This window comes from Calypte anna, chromosome 1 (assembly GCF_003957555.1).
Source record: "Calypte anna isolate BGI_N300 chromosome 1, bCalAnn1_v1.p, whole genome shotgun sequence".
Classification (NCBI taxonomy): Eukaryota; Metazoa; Chordata; class Aves; order Apodiformes; family Trochilidae; genus Calypte; species Calypte anna.
In genome coordinates this window covers 119407898-119433621 of record NC_044244.1, presented here as the reverse complement: position 1 = coordinate 119433621, position 25724 = coordinate 119407898, and the positions used below count along the sequence as shown (strand labels likewise).

Genomic DNA, 25724 nt, shown 5'->3' with positions numbered 1-25724 from the left:
AAGCTTTCACTAGATACATTAAAAAAGGATGGATACGAGAGACACCAGTTGCTCATGCCTCCCTCAGAGTGATGTAAATGTATCAAAGCAAGGACAATTTCTTAGAATTTTCTTAAATATTCTTAGATTTCTTATTTCTTTGAGCAAAACCTCCCAGCACTCCTTTATTTCAGGCGATTCCTCATCTACAGGCTGCCTAGACACTTCTGTAGACAAGTGTAGCTCATATTTGACACCTATATCTTTTTGACACGTGTATCTTATCCAGAACTGTGAGATTGCATAGTTATCCTCCCAGAATAACAGCAGCAGCACAAACAAGACACAGTCCCCTTCAGCCACAGGTTATAAATATCTAAGCCTGCTTGTGCCATAGTCTCAGTCCTGAGTGCAGCTAACGAACCTTTTTTTTCCTTTTCCCTGACTTAGGAAAGTCATCTTGTATTTGTGACGTATTTATTATACACAGATGTAACATCAAACTACCAGAAGTCAGTGTTGTCCAAGTGGTTAAGGGTTGGTGAAATCTGGCAGAACACAAATGGAAATGGTTTCTAAGGCAAGCAAGTAGTCTCTGATCTTCATTATGCTTTTCAGGATATGTCACACACCACTTCCAGCTTCAGCTGAGAAGCATTAAAACCTGGATGTGGCAATGTTGTTAATCATCTGAGTGTGATACCCTAATGTTTAGTATTCAGTTGTTTAATGAAGTGTAAAGATGACCTTTGGTCATCAGTAATTCCATCCTTATTCGTGTCCACATCCGTATCTAATCTCTCCAAGCTAATCCATCCTACAACAAATGTGTGGACCTAGTGATGATTCAGTGTGGAGAAAGTGTTATTCAGATAGTCAGATCTCTGCAGAGAACCCGTTTTTCACCTGAAGAACAGCACTTTTTAACTTCTGTTATCTCAAAGCACACGCACCTACAAGCAAGCACTGAAGTTCTGTCTCCATCAGTCAAACTCTGAGACTATGCTTTCCCACTGATCATCAGAATAATTTGCAAAGCAAGCTGTATATTATGCTCAGTAAGCATAGTACATTCTATATAGCAGAACAGTTTAAAAAATTGTTTTAAAATTTTAAAAATATCTTTAAAAAAAAATTTACTATACTTTTTTTCAGTCATCTGCTTTGAGGAAGCTCTGCATAGAGATTCAAGAAATTTTGCCAACTGCTACTCCTGGAAAAGCCACCATCTGTTGGCAGCAGGGCTTCAAGCCTACATTTACCAAGCTCATGTGCTTGGATGTGCCAGATGAACACTATGCAGTTACTTTTTCCTTGGAGTAAGTATATAAACACAAATGTTGTGGTATTCTTATTTGGCATTGGTCTTAAGCCCCACTGTAGTTATGGATCTGAGCAGCCACACTTGGATCTTGATGTGGGTCCCCACTCTTAAGAGGAACTGGAAAGTAGGATCATGATGTAATAGCAGCTGTACGACCTGTACCAGAAAAGCTTATCTCTAATTAAAAACTGATGCTATTATAATCCTGACAGAGGTTTCTTGCATTAGTGAGGAGACACAGTCTTCCTTTAATGGTTCCTTATCCTAGCAGAACTTCATCTGCTGGAAGTTATGCTTAGGGGTAATTTGTTAAGTCACTGTAAATACACACTCTTGAGCTTGCCTATTTTCTCATCTTGATCATTCTATAAGCTGTGATTTGCAAGCTATTTTGGAAAATCAAACTAATTATCTTTTGCTGTTTGCTTTACAGTGAAGAACTCCAGAATCTGGCAAAAAGCAGTATCAGCAAAAGGTGCAGAAGTGTATTTGAAGCCCGAGGTGTCATAAAAAGGTTAAAGATGTTGTTTAACTTGTGCTATACAAACCAGCTCAGGCTCTTTCTTGTGTCCTTCCAAATCTATAATGAATTAACTGAATAAAAACATGAAAATTGGAACATGCAATCTTATTGGTTGAATAAATAAATGCAGAAAAATATTTTTTAAAAAAATTGGAGAAACTACAATAATTACTTTAAACTCTCCATGATCTTAAGTTAAAGATTAAAATACCCAACAGTTCATGTGTAAATCTTGAGAGTGAAAAAGCCCAATGAACAGTAAAAACCACAAGGTTTAGGAAACATAGCAGGCAGACAAACCTGATACTCAAACCCACTGTAATTGCATGTGTGTTATATAAAGGCATTTTAGTGCATGAAATGCTTATTGATTTCAGAAAAGCACTTGATATAATACTGAGTTATAAAACCTTTAACATTTGGTGCCTGAAATACAGGGAAATATTGTCATGGGGTGAAAAAGAGACTGATCAATGTGGAGGACCAAAGCGATGTATCACTGTGTGCTCAGAGGGCAGAGGTGCTGTTGGAACAAAGGCTCTTTTATTTGATGGAAAGTTGGGATAACACTTTCTATTGCCAAGCTTTGGGAGAGAAGGCAATCAGAAAATGTGTTTGTGCTTACCTAAGATGTTTTGCTTTTTTTTAGGTTTGTTGGTTTGTTTATTGTTGTGTTTGGTTGGCTGCTTTTTGGTCGTTTTTTTTGAGAGAATGCATTTGGCCTGAGAATTTTTTATTACTTTGTGTCTTGGCACACAGATAACTCTGGAAAGTGCAACTCAGGAATTATTCTCTGATTGTTAACATTCAGAAATCTCCACAATGACAAACATGACTTCTCTACTTCCCAGTTGTTTCTTGAGCTGAAATTCTAATTTGTTTAAAGAATCCCATGAAACAAAGGGATTCTCAAAGAAGAATGTTTCAATGTCTCTAGAAATATATATATATATATATATATATATATATGTAAAAATCATGTTTCCTGGAATCAGTAGTTCTCATCTCATGGGTTGCAGTGAAACCAAAAAGCTCCAGTTTCAGGGCAGTCCATATGACAGAATCATGGAGCCTGAGACAATCGTGAAGCCTTGGGACATGAGCTTCTTCAGTCCTTCAGCCTGCTCAGTAGGGTGCCAAGTACCAGCATAGATGGGAACAACTTCCTGAGAGATGATGGTGAATTTCAGACAAAACTGGCATATTCTTCTTGAAGATCTGTGTGCCTGGAAACAAATATTCTATGCAAAATGAATGAAAGGTGCATTTCTCCCCTGCTGAGCATTTTCAGGGCCAAGATGACTCAGATCTACTCCCCTATATGGCAGATTTTATTACATTTACCTGAGGATACAAGAAGTTGTCCTTCTGCATGTTAGATTCCATGTATCAAGAGCAAACTCTTTTTCAGCTTTTGCCTCACAAGACCCCTGCAGGCTTCAGTTTCTGCAAAGAGAAGGTGCTGAGATGATTTTCCCTGAAGATAAAAGTATGCCAGAGTGTGGCTGTGAAGTTTTGAATTTTCCCCTAGAAGACTCCTTAGCAAGGGAAGAAAAAAAATCAACAAATACATCGAGATGGAATTTCTTTCAGGGGCACTCCCCTCCTACTAATGCCACACTAGTATTTTTTTGAAGTTTAGGAAAGCCTCATTAAGAAACCTTATCCCTTTCTAACTTTTCGTATTCCCAGTGTGGCTTTACATGATCCACTACTTGAATCTACCCTTGGGAACATGTAATGACAGGTGGGAAAATAAAGTGGTGTTACTGGGAAAAATTAGTACTATGAACAGAAGGAATTTGTATGGAACATCACACTACCCTATACTAGGTTTTTCCTGTTCCGTGCTGTTTTCTCTGTCATCTTGTAAAATGTACTGCAGGACTATAATTCTCTGTGTGAATTTCCCCCAAATAACTGTTATTGGTTACTGTTATTGTTAGTGTTTCAATTGTATTATTGCCATTCTCCATCAGTGCTTCTGAAGTTTAAGACACAGGGGTTACAATAACTTCAATATAGGGGATTTTTTTTGGTTAAAAAAATTACCATGAATCGAAGGAAGTCAATGTATCTAGAAAACACTAATAACAATGTTTTCTTGGCTTACGGCTTAATATTCCTTTTCCCCTCCTCTGACATCCATACAAAGAGGTTCATTATGCTGCATCCCCTGCAGCTAGTTTATAGACCTACTGAGTATTCTGCAGTGAAGAAAAACAAGCTTTATTAAAGAGATTATGGCTCTGGTGTTTTAATGATCTGAAATTTTCACTGCAAATACATCTTAATTGGATGAAACATTAAACGCAAAAGCTGTGCTCCCTGAAAACAGAAGTGCATATAATACAAGGATCTGGAAAGAACTAGATCTGAAAACATAAAGACCCAAAAATTTATCTTCAGAATTGTCTAGATGAAGTTTTGCCATAAATTTCTATAGAAGCAAATCTCTAATCGTAACTAATTGCTAAGAAAACTCAGTCTTAGGGATATGTTTATTTTTCAGTAACTTAATTTTCTGAATAACGTGCATAGAAGTCTTCCTTATTTATCCCTGTGGCTGCACCGAATTAATATATAAAACTAGTCCCATACATAGAGCAGCAAAATCATACCTAGGCTCTCCCATGTTCACTCTGCCATTAGGATACCCTCCTGCCCAGCCAAAACACAAGCTAGAGGAGGACAGCTTTTAAATACCAGCCCTGAATTCAGTGGGAACCAGCCAGCCAGCACTTTTTACTTCTGAAGGTAGGAAACAGCAAAAAATGTTTTGTTGCATAAATATATTCTGCATCAGACAGATCCTCTGCTTCAGGGAATCGCTCTGCTGCAGGACCTGGTGTCACTCTTTGCCCTTTCACAGTTTACGTGGATTGTGAGTTAGCAGCATTGATTTTACACTGACAATTAAGGCAATTACTCACATTTGATTATCCACCTCCTTTGTCACAGCGATGACACAACAAAACCTGATTTGATGTGTCAGGGTGCTGTGAAGGATGGGGATTGCTGGGGGAGGGGGGGGGGGTCCCCAGGAGTCCAGAGAGGGGCCGTGGGGCTGGGTGCTATCCTCAGGGACATCGTGTCCTCAGCACGGGCTTCTGGCACCTGTCCATACCAATTTACAAGTGCTGAAGTGCATTTGTGTAGCCACGTTTTGGCAGCAGGGAGGCTACAGGAGTGGCTTCTCTGAGAAAATGCCAGAAGCTTCCCCCATAGAGCCAATAGAGCCAATGCCAAAGGGCCCCATGATGGACCCAGGAGGCTGAGCCCATCAGTCATGGCTGCAGCTCCGCTGTGGTAACAGATTTAAGAAGTTTCTCCTCTGTTGAGAGAAGATCTTGGAGTCCAAGGCACTTAATTTTTTACAATGTATCATCCTCTGAAGTTGCTAATTTCATCTTAGTTTGGGGAAACAGTGTTCTGCCTTGAAGGGAAAACGCTATTATTTTCTGCCGGAGAATTCTGCAAATCGTTTCAGGATTATGGTATAGATCAAGAAAAATCAAATCCTGAAAAGTGTGTAAGAGACATTTTGAAAGGCTTTTCCTCATCTGCCAAAAAAAGCTTCAGAATTACAGGAGATGTTTCATTTTGTCAGCCTTGATTACATGACATTTCTATAACCCACAATCTGAAGTGATTTGAAAACGTTTTCCAGCTATTAGAAGTTATTTTGTACATTAGGTCAGGATTCTTCAACCTTGACTTCTATAAGGACAATCACGATAGGAAGGATGGAGAGAGACTTTCAGAAACTGAGGTTTTTATTGTGAGTCAGTTATAAAATTGGAGTCATACTGTCTTGTACATGCTCAAGTTTATATTGAATTAATAGGGGAAAGAAATAAAGGAATTTGCGACCAGTTATTTGTCATCAGATGCGTTTCTCATAAATGTATCTAAACCACGTGCCATAGCAAAGCAGGAAAAAATAGGCAGTGATTTCATTCTCTCAGATACCTGCCTTCACTTTCGATTTTACCAATCAAAATTCATTCTAATCGTATTCAGGTGCTTTCTCGGGTAAAAATGGACTTTTCATGAAATTAGGAGATGAAACGTGATGAATGCCCTGGGCTGCCTTCACACAGGGGTTCGGCGAGGACCCACTGACAGCCACGCTGTTGCCATATGGTGGAATCTTCCACCTTGCTCTTTGCATCACAGGAGCTCGCTTTGTGACATAAAATCAGAGACTGACAGGGGTCGGAAGGGACCCCGGGAGGGCTCGGATCGAGACATCACCGAGTCCAACCCGCTGCCGCAACTCCTTTAAACGCAGCGGGCTTTGCTTCGCACCGACTGTAAAACCCCTCGAACGCCCGGCACCCTTAATGCCGAATTTCTCCGAGTTCTCTTTTTAGCGTCTAGAAGGATGGAGGGGGCTGCCACCAGCCGGGTGGGCTGAGACCCGTCCCCACCAGCCCATGGCCGCGGGGCTCGGAACCCCACGACCCTTCGGGTCCCCTCCCGCTCCGCCTCACCCCGGGGCCTCGCGCCCGGCCCGGCCCCGCCCCTCGCCTCGCGGCGGCGCGCCTGCGCGTGGGGGCCGCAACGGCCGCTGAGCGAGGGACGGCGCACGGACGGCACGCGCCAGTCCCTCGCGCCCGCCCCGCCCCCCCCATCCCTCCCTTCCTCCCTGCCGTCCCCTCCCCGCTTCTCGGCGGCCGTGAGCGGGGCGGGGCGGTTCCCTCCGCTCGCCCCTCCCGCCGGGCTGGGGCCGGGTTGGGACCGGGGCCGGACCGCAGAAGGCGACGGGCGCCGCCGGGGTGGCCGGTCCCCGGGTATGAACGAGGGCGGCTGCGCCGCCACCACTTCAGCTCCTTAGAACCGCTGCGCTGCCGGGGAGGGGTGAAGAGGGGAGCGAGCGGAGCAGCGGAAAGGAGCCGGGCGGGCCGCGCCATGCGGCTGTGCGGAGCGCTGCTGAAGAGCCCCATCCCCAAGCAGATCGAGTACTACTCCCGCTTCTCCCCCTCGCCTCTCTCCATCAAGCAGTTCCTCGACTTCGGTAAGGGGCGGGCCAGCCCGCCGCTGCGGGTGCGCGGTGTGGGGCGGGGGGGCGGGGGACACCCGAGCTCTCCCGCCGCGCAGGAGCGGCGAGGGCCCGCAGGGGGCCCGCCGAGGGCTGGGGGAACGGCGACGGAGGCTGGCGCCTAGGCCTCGCCTCCTCGGGGGGCATCTGGGCGGCGGGGCCCGCCCCCACCGGCGTCCCGGGGAGTCCCGGGTGCGCAGTCAGGGCGAGGGGCGGCTGGGTGATGCGGGCTGTCGTCTTGGGCCCCGCACGGCCTGGTCCGACGGCGGGTCCCCAGCCCCGGCAGGCCCCGCAGGGTGCCGTCATGTCTTGTGCGTGCCGGGGTCCTCCTGTGGCAGCCAGCTGTGCGCGGTTGTCGGCAGCCGATGGGTGGGCAACACCACCGCCGCGCTGCCTGGCCTCCTCGGCCTCCCGAAGTGAGGTGCCAGGAGGCTGGAGGAGCAGGCTCGCCTCTTTTGCCTTGCGGTATTCCCAGGCAGTAAGGCTTCTGGGGAAGAGGGATAAAATTACGGGTTTTTGATCCGAGATTGTGTGAGCTAGCTACAGAGGAAGAGAGCAGGTTACTCATCACGAATGTGAGGTGTTTCATCTGCCATGCGGAGTTTGACTTAATTAAACCTCAGGCATCAACTTTGACGGTACTTGTCTAGGAGACCTGTTCATGAAGCATTCATGTGCTTTAGGAAGCAACGCTGATTAGTAAGTTTCTTTTCAGAAACAGTGGACTGAAATCACAGAGTGACTTGTGTTGCTCTTTAGAAACTGACATTTTGACCTAGAAAACAATAAGTTTCTCCTGTCTGTATCAGAGGTTATTTGGCTCTTGCTCTCTGACACAAGATTTATTAAATGTTAATAAAAACATTTATTAAACATTTATTAATTTATTAATGTTGCCGGTGGAATAAATATAAAGGCCATGTATAACACTGTGAAGCTTAATAGAGTGTTTCCTCATTACAGTATTACATTAAAGGTACAAGAAAACAAAAAAGAGCCAGGGGTGTTAAGCCAGAAAGTGATTAGAAGTGGAAACAATTGCGCATTTATGACCGTGGTATTAGTGAAAGAATGCTGCAATTATTAAAGAGCCAGCACAGGGCTTGCTACCACATCTCAGTAAGACAGGTTTCTCTACCATTTAAGAAAACCAACATTGCACCTTGGCCTTTTGTTATGTTAAAAGGAGAACCTGACTAGAACCCAAGCTTTCCTTTTTTGTTGATGCTCATGTTACTTTGTTCTCCCTTCTTCACCCCTTCTTTGCTGCTGTGCTTCCCCTACTCTGGTATTTGCACTCCTTATACCAGGTCTGTCTGTACTGGTAAGAGCAGTAGCTTAAATCTTGGAATATATTAAGGTTAACCCTGGCACTTAAATACTTTCACCCCTGTGTATTTGAAAGTTTGGGTAAATTGTTGCTGTGTAAATATTAATGTTAGTGAAGTTAACCAGTCGTGAATAGAGAAGTGTGAAGTTTTCAGCCTTTGCTTTGATGACTTGGGTGTTCTGGCAATCCCTGTTGCTTTTTGGTAAGGAAATCTACTGTTTTGTGTTGCCCCTGCATTACTAGTTTCTGTTGAACCTGTCGTGTATGGCAGGCTTTTAGTAATGCTGCTTTTTTTTTTTTTTTTTTTTTTTTTTTTTTTTTTTTTTTTTTAAACCTTGTAGTATCTGTATTACTTCATGCTTTGAAAAGTGTGTCATGTTTCTCCAGGAAGAAATAATCTTATTTAATGAGCTTAAGCCTGGTTTCGAGAATGAAGTTATAGCCTGGCCAGTCCTGAGCTTTGAATGAGCTCCAATCTGTTGTGACTGAGTGTGTCTATGGAATCCTGTGTGCATGTATGCTCTATATTTAAGTGTATTCGTATCTTAATATTAACTGGAAGCTGTATAGTCTTTGACCTTTAAAACTTCTGGAAAAAATAAAATTGGGGTTTAGGCTTCTAAGATGACCAGGAGTTTCTAAGATTAGTAGTCTTATGTCACATCAGCCTTGTTAAAACTATCAGCTTTATCTTAATAAGCCTTATGGGCCACTTAAGATCTCTGCTTACTTTCTCTTTAGTGGCTGTGTTTAAGTAGAAAACATTGAGTAGGAAGGTTACAGCAGTTTAATCAAAGGTATTGAAAACAATGTAGTTTGGGTGATCCTAGGTGTTGATGGCTTTTGATAATTAGAAGTATTGTCAGAGACTTCACAGGTCTAGGGAAGAAATTTGCAACAAAACATGTGTTGGTGCAAGAATTTTAACCTTTTGAGGCATGGAAGACCTGAACAATATGCACTGTATCAGGGAGCTGTATTATTTATACCTGAATTACTTAAAAAATAATTTTGCTGGTGGCACAGAACACAAGCATTTCAGGGAGCAAATAAGCCAAGCATAAGCAACATCATACTAAAGGTTCAGTTGTGGTTACTTAGCCTGAGTATTTGGTGGGAAGAAGAGGAACCTTTGAAGTCAGCTTGCAGCAGTAACCTAATGTTTCACTTAAAAAAAGAAATTGTGTTTTTGTTGAGCTACTTAAATGTAGCACTTGTGTTACAAAGACATGACTAAAATGTTAACAAATGTTAAAGAAGAATAAGCCCGAAGGGAATGTGTGAATAACCTCATGACAGTTTGTTGTTGTCTGATGTAGGTGTGCACATCAGAGGAATTGGCACTTCCTGGAATTCATATTTATTTGAAGAAGAATTTTTTTGCTTCATTTTGACAATAATGAACTACAATACACTCTTTGTGTCTTATTTTTAAATTTTATGTGTTGGCTATATCATTTTAGAACAGAATGTTCTCTGAATTTGTCACTTTATAACGAGTAACTTTATATTTCCTGTGTGCTGAAGAATATAATGGGTTTGTATAAACTGGTTTTATAGCTGAGTCTTGATTGTGTCTCCTACCATATTCTGATGTACTTTGTTTAGCTTGCAGCTATCTTTGTAGGTGCTGTAACTGTGTAAGAGGTTACTGTCTCATGGGTTTGGGATCCCCCTGTCACAAGGTATGAGTGCTCATATTGTCTGTGCTGACTTCTCTTTTTTTCTGTGTGTTTGTTAATTTTCATTCTTGTACACCCTTCTTGAATGCTGTTAATTCAGTTTCTTTCTTACAGAGTGCATTTCTCAAGATACTTGTGCAATCTCATTCTTTTGTAAAAGAATGACCTTCCATAAGTATGTTTTAATGTAAACAAGTTTTGAATGTTACCAGGGCTCCATAATTATTCTGAAACTTAAATTATACTTGAAAACAAAACCAAAACCCAACCCGCTGGATTCAGCTCTGGAAGTTTTGGTAGATTTCCAAGTGCAGGCCCTTCCTAAATGACCCAGTCTGTTGTAATAACTAAACCATCTTTTCTTACAAAACCTGCAAGTTAGAGATGTAGTTTAACATTCAGGTACATGTGCACTTTCAGGGTAAGATGGTTTGGGGGGAAAATAACCAACTCATACTGGAGATCCATATTTTGTGTCAGCTTTGATGCAACATATCAATTGAGATTTACTTTATCTGTGCAAGGTGGGCCTCAGAAGATGACAGGTTAATCCAATAATATCCAAATAATTTTAATCAGCAGCTATTTATTTGGGTAACCAATCAGTCGTGTATGCCTGGGGAGAGTAAATTTGCTTGAGGAAAGTAAAGTTTCTGTGTTTCTGAGTGTCCTAGCCTTTAAAAAAAGATGTAAAGAGGCTTAAGCTCAGTCTGCTCACACCACAACTTGACCTGATAAGTGTTAGGTGTGACCCAAAACCCTTCAGCTGTATTAATGTTAAACTGTGCCTGAGTTAGCAAGAACCAAGGTTCATGTTGAGGTACCTCAGTTGACAGTAAAAATATTCACTTGTTTGTACATGGTTGTACTGACAAATTTACTTTAAAATAATTAAGGAAAATAAAGACAGATGACATAAATTGTTTAATCCTTTCATCATGCATGAAAGAATCATTTGAAGTGGTGCTTGTGCTATATTGTGAATGTATGCCTTTATACTGTACTCATGTAATAATACTCATTGCTACTGCTCAGCTGGTGAAGTGCCTGAGGAATTTGTGAGTCTGAGGTTAATTTTGTCAAAAACATGTACCATGTGCTTTTGGAGCTTGTTTGCTTCTAAAGCTATTCTGACCAGCTCTACTTGGCTGTATGCCAGCCTCTTCTAAATCTCAGACCAAAAGTTTGGTGTGAATTTTGTACCTATGACATTAAACATTTTTGTAAAACTTAACAAAACGGCACTTACCCCTCTTTATTTATCATATGTTAGCATTCATGTACCACATAGTTACTTAGGAGTTTGGTCAAAAAAGCTGTGTCTATACTTAAAATAGAAAGTAGTGAATCATAGTGAATTGCTGTTGTGGAATGTGGTTTAGGAGATAGGTTATAATCAAAATACCTGTGGCAGCTGGTACAGCTACTGACATTGGAAAGTATCACAAAGGTTGTAATTTAGTTATTTTATTGTACCGTGAACAGCTGAGTGTGCAGCAGATAACCACAAAGAGTGCATGTAGTTTGGGAACTGTTGTATCCTGGGATATATCTGGAGGAAAAGGTAACCAATGGATCTTCCCATTTTTAAGTATAGTTTTTGTAATGAAACTGTTTATGTAGTACCTATTAAACTTCTTCCAAACTGATAAAAAGAGGGAGCCAGGTACCAACATTGCTGTTGATTGCTGTCAGTGGTATGTGCAGTGTTAGATCATGTTTCTGCATGAGTGTTTGCACTCGTGTAGTTGGCAGCAGGCATGCATCAGCATTGGAACTGAAAGGTTAGCAGATACAGTTTGAACAATAAGATGTGGGGGTGGGAAAGCAGAGGTTGGAAGCAGCCTTGTATCTCAAAAAATAATTGTTAATCTTCTGATAGAAGGTGACTATTAGAAACTTTTTTACACAAAAGCGTGTTAGAGGTGTCAGGGTTTTTTTGTAACAACTTTAGTAAGAGACTGCATTTAAGATGCTCACCAAGTTTAGGGCTCAAAGATACTGTTAATTATATGGCATTTATTTCATGCAGCAGTAATTTTTCTACTGTTCTCTGTGCATTGACCTTAGAACAGTACACTTGAATTAAATACATCTTAAAAAAAAATTCCTGTTAACATGAATGCTAACCACTCAATCAGATCAGAAAAATGACTGTCAGTCTAAGATTGCTCTCTTTAATTTTCATCTGACTGGCCTTAGCTTACAGCCAGTAATTTTGTTATAAGCTTTCTTTGGTAGGTTGAGATCCTTTGATTCCTGGAGTTTTTTGTTATGAGGTATTTGTATGTTATACTGAAATATTTTATCTTGATTTTGCAAATCATTTCTTTAAATGAGCTATTTCAAGCCGTATGAAAATACTGTGTAATTCTCTTTTTCAGCTTTTCCAGGATTTTCAATATTATTTTTAAATGTGTCTGTTAGAACTTTAAATAGAATCCTGGTAGGAGTTTTTGGCTAACATTCGAATAGCATCATTTTACTGCTGTTTTGTTTTTACCTTGAAAGGCAAGCCTTTGGTCACAGTGAAAGCTGGCTTGTCTGTCTGCTTTTGCTTTTCAGTTATTTTGGGGTTTATTGTTTTTCTGTATTTGGTCCTTTATTCTCTAGATCTAAGCATGGATAAAATTTGCATTTTATAATACTAAAAAGGGTTTTCTTTGAATGGGATGTAGCACACAAGTAACTGGAAGCCTTTGTTTGGTGCAACTGTTATAAATAACACGTTACTATTTACAACTCTGCCAGTCTATGGCAGGCAGTGGCAGTTCAATGCTATATATAAGATTGAATGGTTTTATAAAGCCTAATATTGATTGATGTGAAGGTCTGGGAGAGTCATTGCAGTTAGATAATTCTATTCAGCAGTCACTATTGAACTCTGATGGTAGAGATAGTTTTGCATGTGTGTGGGAGTGCTATGTAGCTTGTGGTGGATTTCATTAGACATTAGAATGTCTAAGTTACTTCTGGAAGCTGTCTCAGGGATTGAGTGTCCTTGCTTGATAGTAATTTTTTTTCTGAAAATTTTGTTTTTAAATCTTACTCTTTTAGGTAAGTCTTCAGTACAGCATTTCTGCAAAGTTCTCAAGAAATTTTAGCTTTGGCTTACATTTTTAACTATCTTGATTATGCTGTGAAAGAACATTCCTATAAGTAACTGAGACAATATAATTTGAATTTAGTATTTTAGTGTAGTTATAGTTGAAATATAGTACAAAAATATGGTGGTAAGTTGCTGCGAATCATCAGACTAGATCACCAAGGCAATAGATGTTTGTGTGTGTGTGTGTGTGTGTGTGTTTAAAAGGTTAAGCACAGGAAATTCTGCCTTCAGTAGGTCATTTGACTGTCTGCTTGTTGTCTACAAGTCTAGACAAGCATCCTCCAACTGATACTATTGGTTGTGTTTTGTTTCCCTAAATGGCTTAGAATTTCTTAGCCTGCTTTCTGTTTGTCTTTGGACTGACAAAAGGTGCTGCTCTAGTCCTCTGCTTTCAGGTGCTCAGAAAGGGAGACAATTCTATGCTGCATACAGTCACATGTACAGACATACATGTGTGCATCATCATACTTTTTTTTTTTTTTTCATGAAAGGAAATGGATAAGAATGCCTCATCTGCACAAAGCAGTAATCAGTGTTTTGGGTTTAGGTGTTGGGCATTTTGGTGTTGTGTTTTTGTTTTAGCAAGTAACAAGTGATAGAGAATACAGCTTGGAAGAAATGGGCAACTTGACAAAATTACTCTTTGGAAGGACAAAAATATAGTACTTGCAGTTCTTGAAGATCTAAGGGACACATTTTTCTTCCAGAAACTGGTAGAAATTACTGAATGTCTGCGTTAGAGTAGTTTTAGACTAATAAGGGGGTGCTTGAAAATTTGAAACTTAATTATATTTTTATGAAAATGGTCATGAATTAATAGCATTCCTTCCCCTTGGGAATGGAAGAAGTGACAGATAGTGATAACTTTTACAAGTTAAGGAAATAGGTAGACAGGGTTCTCTCCTAAGATATAAGGAGTAAGATTTGTCATTTTCTGAAAGAGAAATTCTGATGCAGACCAGTAGAGCAGTATGAGAAACTCCAGAAATGCTGTTTATTAGGGAAGAAATACATGGAAACTGGAAGCAAGGATGTGTGTTTCAGATTGCAGTACAATAAACAGATAAGGTAAAAAGTTAAGGGATAGAAAAGAAGACAAAAAGATGCTAAGATAGTTTACAGTAATTGGGGAGAATACTGAAGTAAAGCATTTACTTGATTAAAGTAAGAACATCATCGTAAAAACTGCTGAATTTATCTTTGCCTTTATCTTCAGAAAAAGATAAATTGTAGCCAGAAACTTAAATGACAATTCCTTCTGACCCTGATACAAATTGTAGGTCAGCAGGGATATGTCCAGGTCTTTTTTATTTAGTGGGTGCCAGTAGAAGTAAGGCAGTGCTGTGAGTGATCACTGACTTCTGCACAGCTGTTGTTTAGGGGCTTCACAGCAGTAACCAATGGTGATGGCCCCAGAATTGTGGAAGTGAGAAAATAAACTACTTGTCCTGTAAAGAAAAGGAAGAGGAGGACATTGGAATAAATAGTCTTGGTTCAAGTAGCTGAAAAAAATGATAGCGCCAATAATGAAGTAATACATGAGCACTGAGAGATAATAAGGTGGCAAAGAGACAATAACTTGCATTGAGGCAGTCTGATTTCCAAGTTAATTTGATGTTTGCTAATGCCATAGCAGTAGATGTTGTACTAAGCTCTTTATATAAAGTTTTGCCACAGTCCTGTGTAAAATGCTTAATTAAAAAAAAAATCCAACCAAAAAACCCACCAAAAGAAACCACAAAACCCCCCCCATAAACCACCACAACAAAACCCCCGCAGAACTATGAAATAACTTCAAGATGAGAGTGCTATATACTAGATGTGCAGCATACTGGTGGGCTGACCCTGTTCAGCAGCTGAGCCCCCACACAAGTGCTTCCTTCTCTCTTTCCACCCCCACAGGTGCAGGAGAATAGGGCAGGTAAAAGTGAGAGAACTTGTAGGCTGAGATAAAAGTTTAGTAGTGAAGGAAAGAGGAAGAGAAACAAGTGACACAGGCAGGCTGATGCCCTGCTGGTCTCTGTGTAATGACTGTCCTGGGAAACAGTGACCTCGTTTTGGAAATTGCTGGACATGACATCGTGTAAAATAGGAACATCCTTTGGCTAGCTTGGGTCCACTGGCTCAGCTCAGCCCCCCTCAGACCTCTTACCCACTTCCAAACCAACTAACTGGGGTGGGGGCACAGTGTAAGTACTGCTTAGCAGTAGCCAAAATGCAGATATCCATATATTTTGGTCACAAATCTGAAGCCCAACACCATGTAAATTACTGTAAGGGACAGAGGGTCCATCCCAGCTAGACTCAGCATGTTTATGAACAGAGTATATATACTCTGTTTTGCTAACAGTCATTGATATTCACAGTCCTCTTATGCAGAGACTGAATAGTCTTTCTCCAGATCCCCACAGTCCAAGCCAATATAAGCTGTAATAGAATTTGGCAAAGATACAGGCGTTGTTTTATATTGTTACATAGTTGCTGTATTAAAGCCGCTCTTCTTGATGCTAGATATCCTTAATATATTGATGTTTTTTCAGTGCCTCTTTCTCCCAAAATTATAGTGTTTTATAGGCTGCTACTTACACATATTAAAATACGTTTATCATTTTGCATGTCTTCATGGAGTCAATTAAGAGTAATTTTTATTCTTAAAACAGTAGGTTGAAAGGATGTGTTAGAGCAATGAGCTGTGACGGAGATACAGAATATTTCTCCTTTTTCTGATTCTTTGTGTGTTATAAGAGAGTATTATCTTGACCCTTTTTTCCTCTGAGCCATTCTATGTAAACGTGACCTCTCTTACATGTTTGTTTTTCCTGTTTGTTTAAATTATTCCCTTTGCCTGGGAAGAGGCTACTCATAATCTCTGTGTGCATACATATATGTATATATAAATGAAAAAAAAGGGCACATTAGTTTGTAATCAATACAAAATAAGTAACACCGTATTATAAATACTTAAACTTAATTCCTTAAAATAATAACACTTGTGCAAATTTTAGTTTCTGTTTTTCAGAACTAGGTTTAAGTCTGTAAATAGAAAGCAGTAAAGTTAAAAAGTTACCCAATGAGGCTTTTTGCTAAAAATAAATTATATTTTAACTGTTGCTTCTTGGTTATGCTTTTCTTAAAGATTTAGAGTCCGAGTAAATGCATTCAAACCCTTGTAACTAGCAGGGGCATGGAGGAATGCTCTAATCTTTTTTGCAAAAAAAAGTTTGTTAGTAATGGAAAATGTTTTGTAACAAGATGGTTAACAGTCTAGCACATTTCACCTCTCTGAGACTGAAGTGAAACTGGACCATGTGGTATTGGCAGAGTTTTTATGTAATTGGTATTAACTGTGCCAGTCTTTTCTCATATGTTATTTTTATTGATGCTGGGTATTTGGAATATCTTCCTCTTTGGCCTGTTGACAGGGACTAAAGGATAAAGCAGACATTTATATTTTTCTGTTACAATTAGTAGGGATTATGGAAGTTTTTCATAAAGGTTAGGGAGGAAGTTGTCAAAAGTGTGAAAGCTTAAGGAAGAATGTTAACATTCGAAATATCTAATGATAACCTTCAATGTGAAATAGTTCTTAGCCTTTTATGGGAGGAAAAGGTGATTAAAAGGTGCTCAAAGGAGCAAAATTCAGTCTTCTGGTCAGTTTATTGTAAAAGAATCTGATCAGAGAGCAACAGATAAGGAATAAAGTTTCTTTGACTTGGTGCTCTAAGCTCACTTGCATTTGAAAAAAAAGTTTTACATTTGTTTTAAAATTTTGAGTCCCATTAGAAGGAGACTCAAGGAGTCTCATTAGAAGGAGACTATATTTGTTTTGTCCAGAATCTCCAGTTTTTGACAGCCACAGAGCCCTTTCACAGTGTAGGCCAGGGCTGATGGAGGGTGCAGCATGTGCACCTCCTTCCTGTTGTTGGACTGTTGTGTGCTCAGGTCATTGAGTGTTGGTGGAAGAAGAGCTGATGTAGTCTGAAGAGCCCCCTTTTTTTAGAGCCTCTTTGCACATGGTTAGGAAGGGAATCTTTTGTGCTATGGATAATTTTAGGATCAGGAACCTGATCTGGGTCACGGTTTCTCCTAAGAACTTTTGATAGTTTTCCTGTCATGTACTGTGGGGATTGTCTGTGATACCAGTAAGACAAAGCTTAGTGGCTAGAATGATTAATCTGCTCCCAAAATGTCCTAAGGAAAGACAACCTTGGGCCTGTGTGAACTGGTCTGAATAATAGTCTGTGGGTGACTGCTTGAGCACCTCTGTCTCTGGGACTGAAGTGAAAGTGTGGTATTGGCATTATGTAATTGGTATTAACTGTCTGAGTCTTGATTACTCTGCTTTCTCTTGCCAAATGTTTTAAAACTCTAAGTTATTTTGATAGAACTGAGCGGTAAACAGTTAAATATTAGTTTTAGATCAGATAACCTTGTTTTAAAAATACATGCTTTTATTTTCATTTGGATTGGTTATGTTACAGCTGGTGCTTGTTTACAGATTTTACAAGTGGTTGTCTGAAAAGCCATTCTTCTTGAGAGAGACAGGCATCTTCCCTTGAGTCCTTTTAGTGAACAGAAGGCTATAGCTTCAAGAGTTACATTTAATGATTGTGGTTTGAGTGAAGACTGATAGATCTGCAGTGTATTGTGCATCTGTTAATTCTGTCTGCTCATCTGTTCCAGTTCAGTTAAGCTGCTTTTCAGCACAGTCAGTTTCATGCTGAGAACTGTTTACTTGAAGTTCACAAGTTAAATATTGTAACTTACTACATTATTATTACTATGTTATTTATTATTACACTCATGTATAGCTAATGTAGTAATAATAAATGTAATATTTTTGTCGATGTTGAGCTATCCAGTTGTGCTATTGAGAGCTGTCTGACATTTTGTCCTTAACCTGCATTTACATGAAAATGTGAACAGCTTTTTCTTTTGGCACTGGTGGTGTTCATCTACATGGCCATAATAATTAGTTAACATAAGACATAAATGAGCTGACTCTTCTGGGGATTTTGGAAATAAGTAGAAATAAGTTTATTTTTGCTGTGTACAAATTGCAGAGTAGTTGTATTTTTTTATTTAAATTTAAGTTGAAGTCTAGACTTTGACTGTGAATGGGCTTTGGACTGGTCATTTAGACAACAGAATATAGGCTAATGCATTCTTATTACTGAATGGTATCCTGAAATTTTCCTTTGGAGTAGGAAGTGTTGCAGTTGCCCTGGCAGTCAAAGAGTGCTTGGATCTGTTGTTAGTTGAATTGCATAAATCAGAAATGGTTTATTAAGCTCAACTGTTTTTGTTCTTCAGCTGTGGCAATTTATTCATATGCTGTGTCATATGACTGGGAAGTAAAACTGGAGAGCTAATTAGCAGGTTAGTTTGCTAGTTTGGATTGCACTTAGCAATGAAATAGTGCAGAGTGCAAATCTATGGTCATACAGTGTTAACTAATTGCTCACCTATGAACATCAATCATTCAGATTGAGAAGACTCCAGCACATTTATCACTGTGCTTTCTCTTAGACTGCAAAAGTGCAACTAGTAATGTGAGTTGGACTGAAGAACAGAAATTATATGGAAAACTTATATGAGGACTTCATTATTCCGGTGTTAGCTGATTTTCTGGCAGTAGTCGTTTAACAAAACTTGATAGTTCAGACTTCGTAAAAACAATATGTTTATAGTTAGTAAGATCTAAAAATATTTTCCTTTCTTTAATTCTTTGCTTTTCATATTTTGGAACTTCAGATTTTCTTCAGTTTTCTTAGTGACATGGAATCAGTCTCTTAATATGATGAGAAGTCTCAAGTTGAAAGCATTTCCTTAAAACAGGGCACTTGTATGAAAAAAATTTAAGTGTTGGTGGTGCCTTGGAGAGCAGTGATGAACTGGAGCTGAAGCTTAGGTCTGGGAGGTCTAAAACCAGGCTACTTACATAAGGTTAGTGTGGGCTGGATCTGTAAATTTGGCCATCTTCTGGCTGCCTTGTTGGAATGGCTGTACTGGCTGTGGTTGCTATCCTGTAGCAGCACAAGGTGGTAGGTCAGAAAAGGGAACCCAGTTTCAATGTACAGCTCTCTTAGAGGGAACCTGTGGTAAAAAATGAGGGTCAGCAAGAGTCAGCATCTCCAATTATGTTGTATGTGTTCTTTTTTCCCTTTGCTTCATCATCTTTGTGCTTTACTAATCCCTGTCTTTTACCAAACAAACAAACAAACTCTGTATGCTTTTTGTGGGATTTGTATTTTTAGTGGTTGGTGAGATAAGTACCTAGAGAGTATGCTGAAAATGTCTTTATTTCTACTGGGAAATAGGAATGCTTTTGGAGTTGGGTTTTTGTGTTAATTTTTGCTTACTTGTGGGGTTTTTGCAGCCACATTTATTTAGGCTGTGTAAACATAGATTGTTTGGCTTTTAATTAGTAGCCCAGGCTCCTGAAATGTTGTATAATCAGTAGAAGTCATCAATCCCTCTTTAGTTCTGTTTTCCCAGCTTCAGTAGCAGGATGTTAGTTTTAGCCTTTGCTAAGTCTACTTTGTTCAGTTTGCATCCACTCTGATGCATGATTTTTTTGCATACTCATTTGAAGATTTCACCATCCCTCTGCTTCGCTTTTTCTTTCTTTTGCTTGCCTGTACAGGACATAAAAAGTATTCTGAAAGCTCAAGAGAAGAGGATAAATACAGTCAATTGCTTCTGCCTTTCACATCTTCCTTCCTTTATTTTTCTCTAGATAAAAGCAGAAGCAATAATTTCACAGGGATGGGAGGTGAAATTCTTCTGATCTTGTTTTTATGGGTTCTGAATGGAGCTCCTCCTCTCTGACAGGTGGGACTTTGCTTTTGAATCTTTAAGTAGTGTGGTATCCAGTGTCTCAGCTCAGTGTTAGATTCATTGTTAATGGAGAGAACTACACCTCTGGGTACAGTGAAGAGACTAAAAAGAGTACTTAGTTTCTTCTTTTTCTGTCTCATCTGACAGTTAAGTGTTAATATTAGAAAGTACTGATAATTTGTATTTTGATGTGACCCTGGCAGTCCAATATGTGGAGGGATGTGACAGCCATACTACGTTTTCAAAGGAGGTGACTTTGATCATCATCTGTGAAGGTCTGTGTAGTCTGTACTCAAATGAGGATTTCATGAATGTGGGAATTTGGCAGCTGAGCTGTGAGAGCATTTGACAGTGTTCCAGAGGAGCCAAAGTTCATGGTCTCATGCCAAGTTTCTGCCCTCTTCTGCAGCAAAATCAAGGTTTGTGTGCAGCTTTCTGTATGGAACTAATCCTTTTGTAGTCAAATCTTGGAGAGCATGTTATTGTTCTGGCATTTCATAGAAGATGCTAGAATTGAATCAGGATCCTGTGTGTGTGTGTGTGTGTGTGTGAAATTTACTGCTTTCTTTTTGCAGGTGATTGAGAAAATACGTGGTGACCACCTTCCCTTTCTCTTTGGTCATGAGAGAACTAAGAATACAAAGAATGTGAGGCAGTGTTAAGTCTAATCTCCAGTTTAGAGACTGAATAAGCTGCCTAAATTTAATTCTGGGAAGATGTCTTAGCTTCATTTGGAAAAGGAACGGCAAAAAAGCAGAGCAAGTTGCTGTCTTTTACAGTGTTTACCATGAAGTCAAGTTAGTAATTGAATTTTCTGCAGTCTGAGTCTAATACTTGGTCCTTGATTGACAAGGTTATTGCTGCCTCTTTTGTAGTGAATTTGAAGGCATGGTAGAGTGTTGCTGTGTTCTTTATTTCTCCTCAGGTAAATCTAGTTAGATTCATTAGATCTTCTGTTATACACTGTTTCAGTGTTCTGATCATCTGCATTTCTCCTTGGTTCATGTATCCTTTCTGAAGATACTAAGAAATTGTAATCCTCTAGGTAAGTCTTAGCAGTGTTGAGTAGGGTGGGTTATTTTACATGTGCTTTTTTTTTTTTTTTTTTTTTTTTTCTTGTCAAATTCTAGGTTAAGTTGAAAGCCCTGTGAGTATGATCTGGGATTTTCTTACACAGTTTGAAAGCATAGCTTTCATTAATGTTGGTGAATATCTAGAGATAACATAGCCTCTTGACCCTGAATTAAAATGGAACCACTTAAAAACCAGAATCACTTTATAAATATTTAAATATTTAAAATATTTTTCTACAAATATTAGTGTGGGTCTGCTTTGTTCCCTACGACACAGTAGAATTTATAGCAAAGAGGTACTAGTGTGCTGTATGGTCTGTCTTTTTTTTGGGAATAAAGGAAGATACAGTTCTTGATGTCAAGTACAGTGTAGTTTGTGCTAGGGCACAGGATTACTGTGTTCTTCCATTTAAATTCATATAAAGGTAATTGTTTTATATATCATTTCTTGGGGGCTGCAGTATAAATCAAGTATAAATTATTGACCAGTTTCACTTTAGCCCTTAGAGAGTGACTTCAAATGCCCTTGAGCTGAAACTGATGGATTTAAATTGTTTTTTTGCCTATGGTGCTTAAGACAAAAGCCTAATTCTGGCAATATGTATTGGCCCAGCAGAAGTGATAACAACATGAAGAAAGAAGGCTGTATGTTTTGAAACAAAATGTAACTAATAAAGCAAAAGTAAAGCCAACCTATAAAAAAAAATTACCTTAGGGTGAACCTGCAAAAGTGGCATTACAGCTTACCAAAACAGTGTTTTTGGAAAGATTTTTAGAACTTTGACTTGTGTGTGATAAATTAGAAAAAAGAAAATATGTAACTTAGATTTTGGTTTGTACTTAATAGGATGTCTCTCATTTTGATGGATGTGAGTGTACAGGTGTGAGGAACAGCAGCCAAGGAGTTACGTAGGACACAGTATGCTTTTGGCTTCGAAAGCTGAAGGCTATCTTATTGTTGCTGATCCATTTTCTCTTTGCATTAATGTGCTGTTGGGAAGCAGATAACTAACCTTATGCTAGAAGCCAAAGCAACTCTGTGGAGACTCTAAGCTAAGCAGCCAATGTCTGACTGTGTGCCCCTAACCAAAAAGACTTGAAACACGACTTCTTTCCTCTTCCTGCATTCAGCATGCAGAGGGATCCTAAATGTATATCCTAAAATGTAGCAGTATATTAGAGCAAGGCAGCTCCCTAAAAAGACAGTTCATTGTCACCCCAGAACTGCTGGGGTGAGACAGATTGAAGATGTGTGCTTGCTTATGGGAGGGGAGGAAGTGGCTCTCTTCTGCCAGCCCTGCTTTCCAGTCTAGCACCATTTGTAGTCTGCCTTGCATAAACCCAGGGCCCCTGTGTCCTTTCACAGACTGCTGTGGGCTGCAGGTTCTTGTTCAGCATTTCCTCATTCTCTATTTGGGCTGGCTTTCATTCTGCTTGCTTTTTATTGCCTAGAAAATAACTAAACTCTGTCACTTTTGGGGAAAAAGCAGTTGTTGTCTTTGATTCTGAAGGTTTTTCCATCCCAGGAGATACAGGTTGATATAGTCCGGAGAGTCTCCTGCTCTCCAGCCAGTTTTAATAAAGATTCATCATATACAATGACTTATGAACAAACAAGTGTCTGTCCTCTGTTTCAGGTGAATTGGTATCTAACTTAATTGAAAGCCTGAGCTCTGAAATCATTACTGTGCCTCAGAGAAAACAAGAATGCAATGTCTTGTTTCCTTTGTCTAATTTTCGCAGGGTGTGTATAGTTGTAATTGAAGATGTGAAAATGCAAATTAAAAAAGTCCAAATATTTGCTGGAAGAACAATAATAGAGTTGCTGGCACTGATAGAATTTAAGGATCCACTGACTGATGATACCTAAATGACAAAAAAAAAAGGGGGGAGGGGTACAACCCTAATCCTGTGCGTGTATTTCTCCAAGCTCGGTGTATGGTTTGGGGACTAATCCATTAGTGCATGTTTGCCTATGCAAAGGTGAAAACTCTGCTGTTCAGCTGATTCTAATGGGACTGTCTTAAACAGTATCACCTTGATTATGCTGGTTGCATTATACTTGAGTCTTTCAAATTGCAAATCTCAGTGATAATGTCCCTTGAGCGCTTTTAACACTTTCTGGTTTGCTTGAACATAAATTATAGCTCTTGTATGATGCCCTCACTCAGATTTCACTGGTGATTGTACCGGTTACCATCACTTAAGACATTTGCTGCCTTTCTACATGAAAATGGAATATTGACTGTACGTTACTAGTAGAATGTGGGGATTTTTAAATTTTAGTTTATGTAGACTCTAGTTACAGTGAGTTCCCACTTGTGAAATGCTGCAAAATGCAAAGAATTATGTAAAGTCATGTTTCATGTTCTGTCCAAATTGTTTAGGTGAGACTCTTAACATCTTACACTTTCAAATATTTGTGGTTTTATAGGTAACAAGCAACAAGTTTACTTTTTACTGGTAACAAGTTTAGCTTAGGAATGCTATTAATCATGTCAGCCTTCTGCTTCATGTAGTCATGTAGTAAATTCCAGAGAATTATTACTCTTCCAGGTAGGTCTGCAACAAGTGAACAAGTGTTGTTATTATGCTGTATCTCTTTTTTGGTGTGTGGGTTTGGTTTTCTTTTTTGGTGGTGGGTTGTTTTGGTGTTTTGGTTTTATTTTTTCCTGATTGTTCAGGATTATCTTATTTTCAGATAAAAATCTGCTTAAAAAGTGAAAGTCCTTGGCTTTTCCAAATGGCAATGTGGTGACAAGCACTGCACTTTCCTTCCAGGTGGCTAGTGAGCAACTTGTAAGTTAGTTCTAGGAGGGATGATGACCTTTCCTGGTCTTTCCAGGTTCTGCTGAAATGTTTAAGTGCTTAGTAGGTTTGAAGAGCTTGTGATGTGAATCATTAGCCAACTGTTACTATTCTGTTTTGTCTCTTTGGTTTTTTGCTCCTTACCCTCCATAATGTGTGTGTCGTTCACTTCTTAAAAGCTCACTTTAGTAAAAAAGTCATATTGGTAAAAGCTAGTATCAAGTCTCGAGTATTAGATCACTTTTATTTATTTATTAGGATGAGAGGACAGGATTTAGTGAAATGAGGAAGAATGTCATGTAAAAAGGTTAAAACTCTAGGAAGGTAAAAGTACGTGTCTTGGAGTGAGAAGGAAATGCAGGTGGGTACTGAAATTATTTTTAAACTATTTTCTTCCACATTTTAAAAAAAATTTTCTAGCAGTGGGAAGTCTGAAAAATTTATCTACTGCATAGCAGATAAACATCTATTTTCTTTTTTTCCTTCTAACAGGTCGTGACAATGCATGTGAAAAGACTTCATACATGTTCCTGCGGAAAGAACTTCCTGTACGGCTCGCTAACACCATGAGAGAAGTCAATTTGTTGCCTGATAACTTACTGAACAGGCCTTCAGTTGGGCTAGTACAGAGTTGGTAAGTTTTAAAAAGAAAAGTGGATTAAAAAATTGGTGCAAAGTTAACTTACTTTTTGCTTTACTTGCAACTCACCTTGAATTGTGTTGAAGTCTGTGTTCTGCCTTGAATTGTTTATAATGTGTGTTTCTTGCCAGATTGTTTCATTTTCTTCTAATGTCAAGTAAATACTGTAATACGGATCTTAGAGATAAGAATATGACTTAATTTTGTAAGTTAGTAAAAACCTACTGTTGTCTCTCAGGTAATTAGAATCAGTCCATAAATTTCAAGAGCAAGCTTTTTTGTAATATTTCCCACTGTGTTGCACCCAAGACTTCTTGAAGTAGCTGTTTTTTCTCCTTATTCTTCTTTTGTCAAAAATGATCAAATAAACCTAGTCTTTTCTTATTATTAAATCTTTAAAAATATAACCTGGTATTCAGTGGAAGTTATAGATCAAGACAAAAATCTGGTGTCATGTAACATTTTCTGCTGTAATAAGTAGTGTATATCCAAAGTGATTGAAAGTCTTGTCATCTTTTTCACAGTAATTAACATCTATCCAAGTTACATGTTCAGTGAGGTTTGGAGACTTCTGCCTGGCATGTATTAAGGTCTAAAAAAATGCTGTTAATGTCTCTCTACCTGCGGTTACTTGATCCAGAGAATTATGTAAAAGTATCTTCAGTATACAACAAACTTCCCTTCGTGAATAACAGCTTATCTAACTGTAACAGCAACTAATGCTGTAGGTTTCTGTTAAGTCATAGCCCTTAAGCTGAGAAATTCCACACTGTGCATTAACTGGTGGGTTTGGTCTCATATTTATCAAGCTTCAGACTTAAAATGTAAATTAGTATATGTGATATTATGTACTTCAGCTTAAGTGTGTCAACAGAAGGTAGCTGTCTTGATGACCTCTTCAACCATAGTGATTAAGGGGCTTCAAATAAATGTAAATGCAACGGAGCTAAACAATAACAATCGTAGTTAGGTGAAAACTTGCAAGGTTTGAAGGCTTGTGTCATGTCTGATGCTCCTGGAAGCTGTTATGCCAAATAGGAAAGGGTGGAGAACATGCAGACCTTTTAGGGTTTTCTAATCTAGATGACTTGGAAAACTCTCTTTCATGAAATATGGACAGACAAGAAAAGAACAATTTTTTTGTAGTGATTCTGCAGCATAATTCTTCTAGTCCTAATATGTGTTCTGTGGCATATGCTTCTGCCCTGCTAATAGAGAGTCAAGCAGCATTCATATCACTTCTGGAAAAAGAACTTAATGGATGTTTAGAATGGATGCCCCATACAGAGTTTTTGCTTAGAGATTTTGAGGACTCATGGGATGATTTATGGTTACAATAGATACTTGACACTTTATTAATATGCAAACAAAA

General features: G+C 39.1%; 1 protein-coding gene across 1 annotated transcript in view; it reads left to right on the top strand.

Annotated features, from left to right (window-relative positions):
• The first annotated feature begins 6519 nt into the window (after window positions 1-6519).
• Window positions 6520-25724, top strand: part of PDK3 (pyruvate dehydrogenase kinase 3) — a 51021-nt gene continuing 31816 nt past the window's right edge. Inside the window, exons 1-2 of the mRNA XM_008506379.2 lie at window positions 6520-6846; window positions 24205-24346. Of these exons, the coding sequence (XP_008504601.2) occupies window positions 6741-6846; window positions 24205-24346 (248 nt within the window). The 5' untranslated portion in view covers window positions 6520-6740. The remainder of the gene's footprint in view (window positions 6847-24204; window positions 24347-25724) is intronic.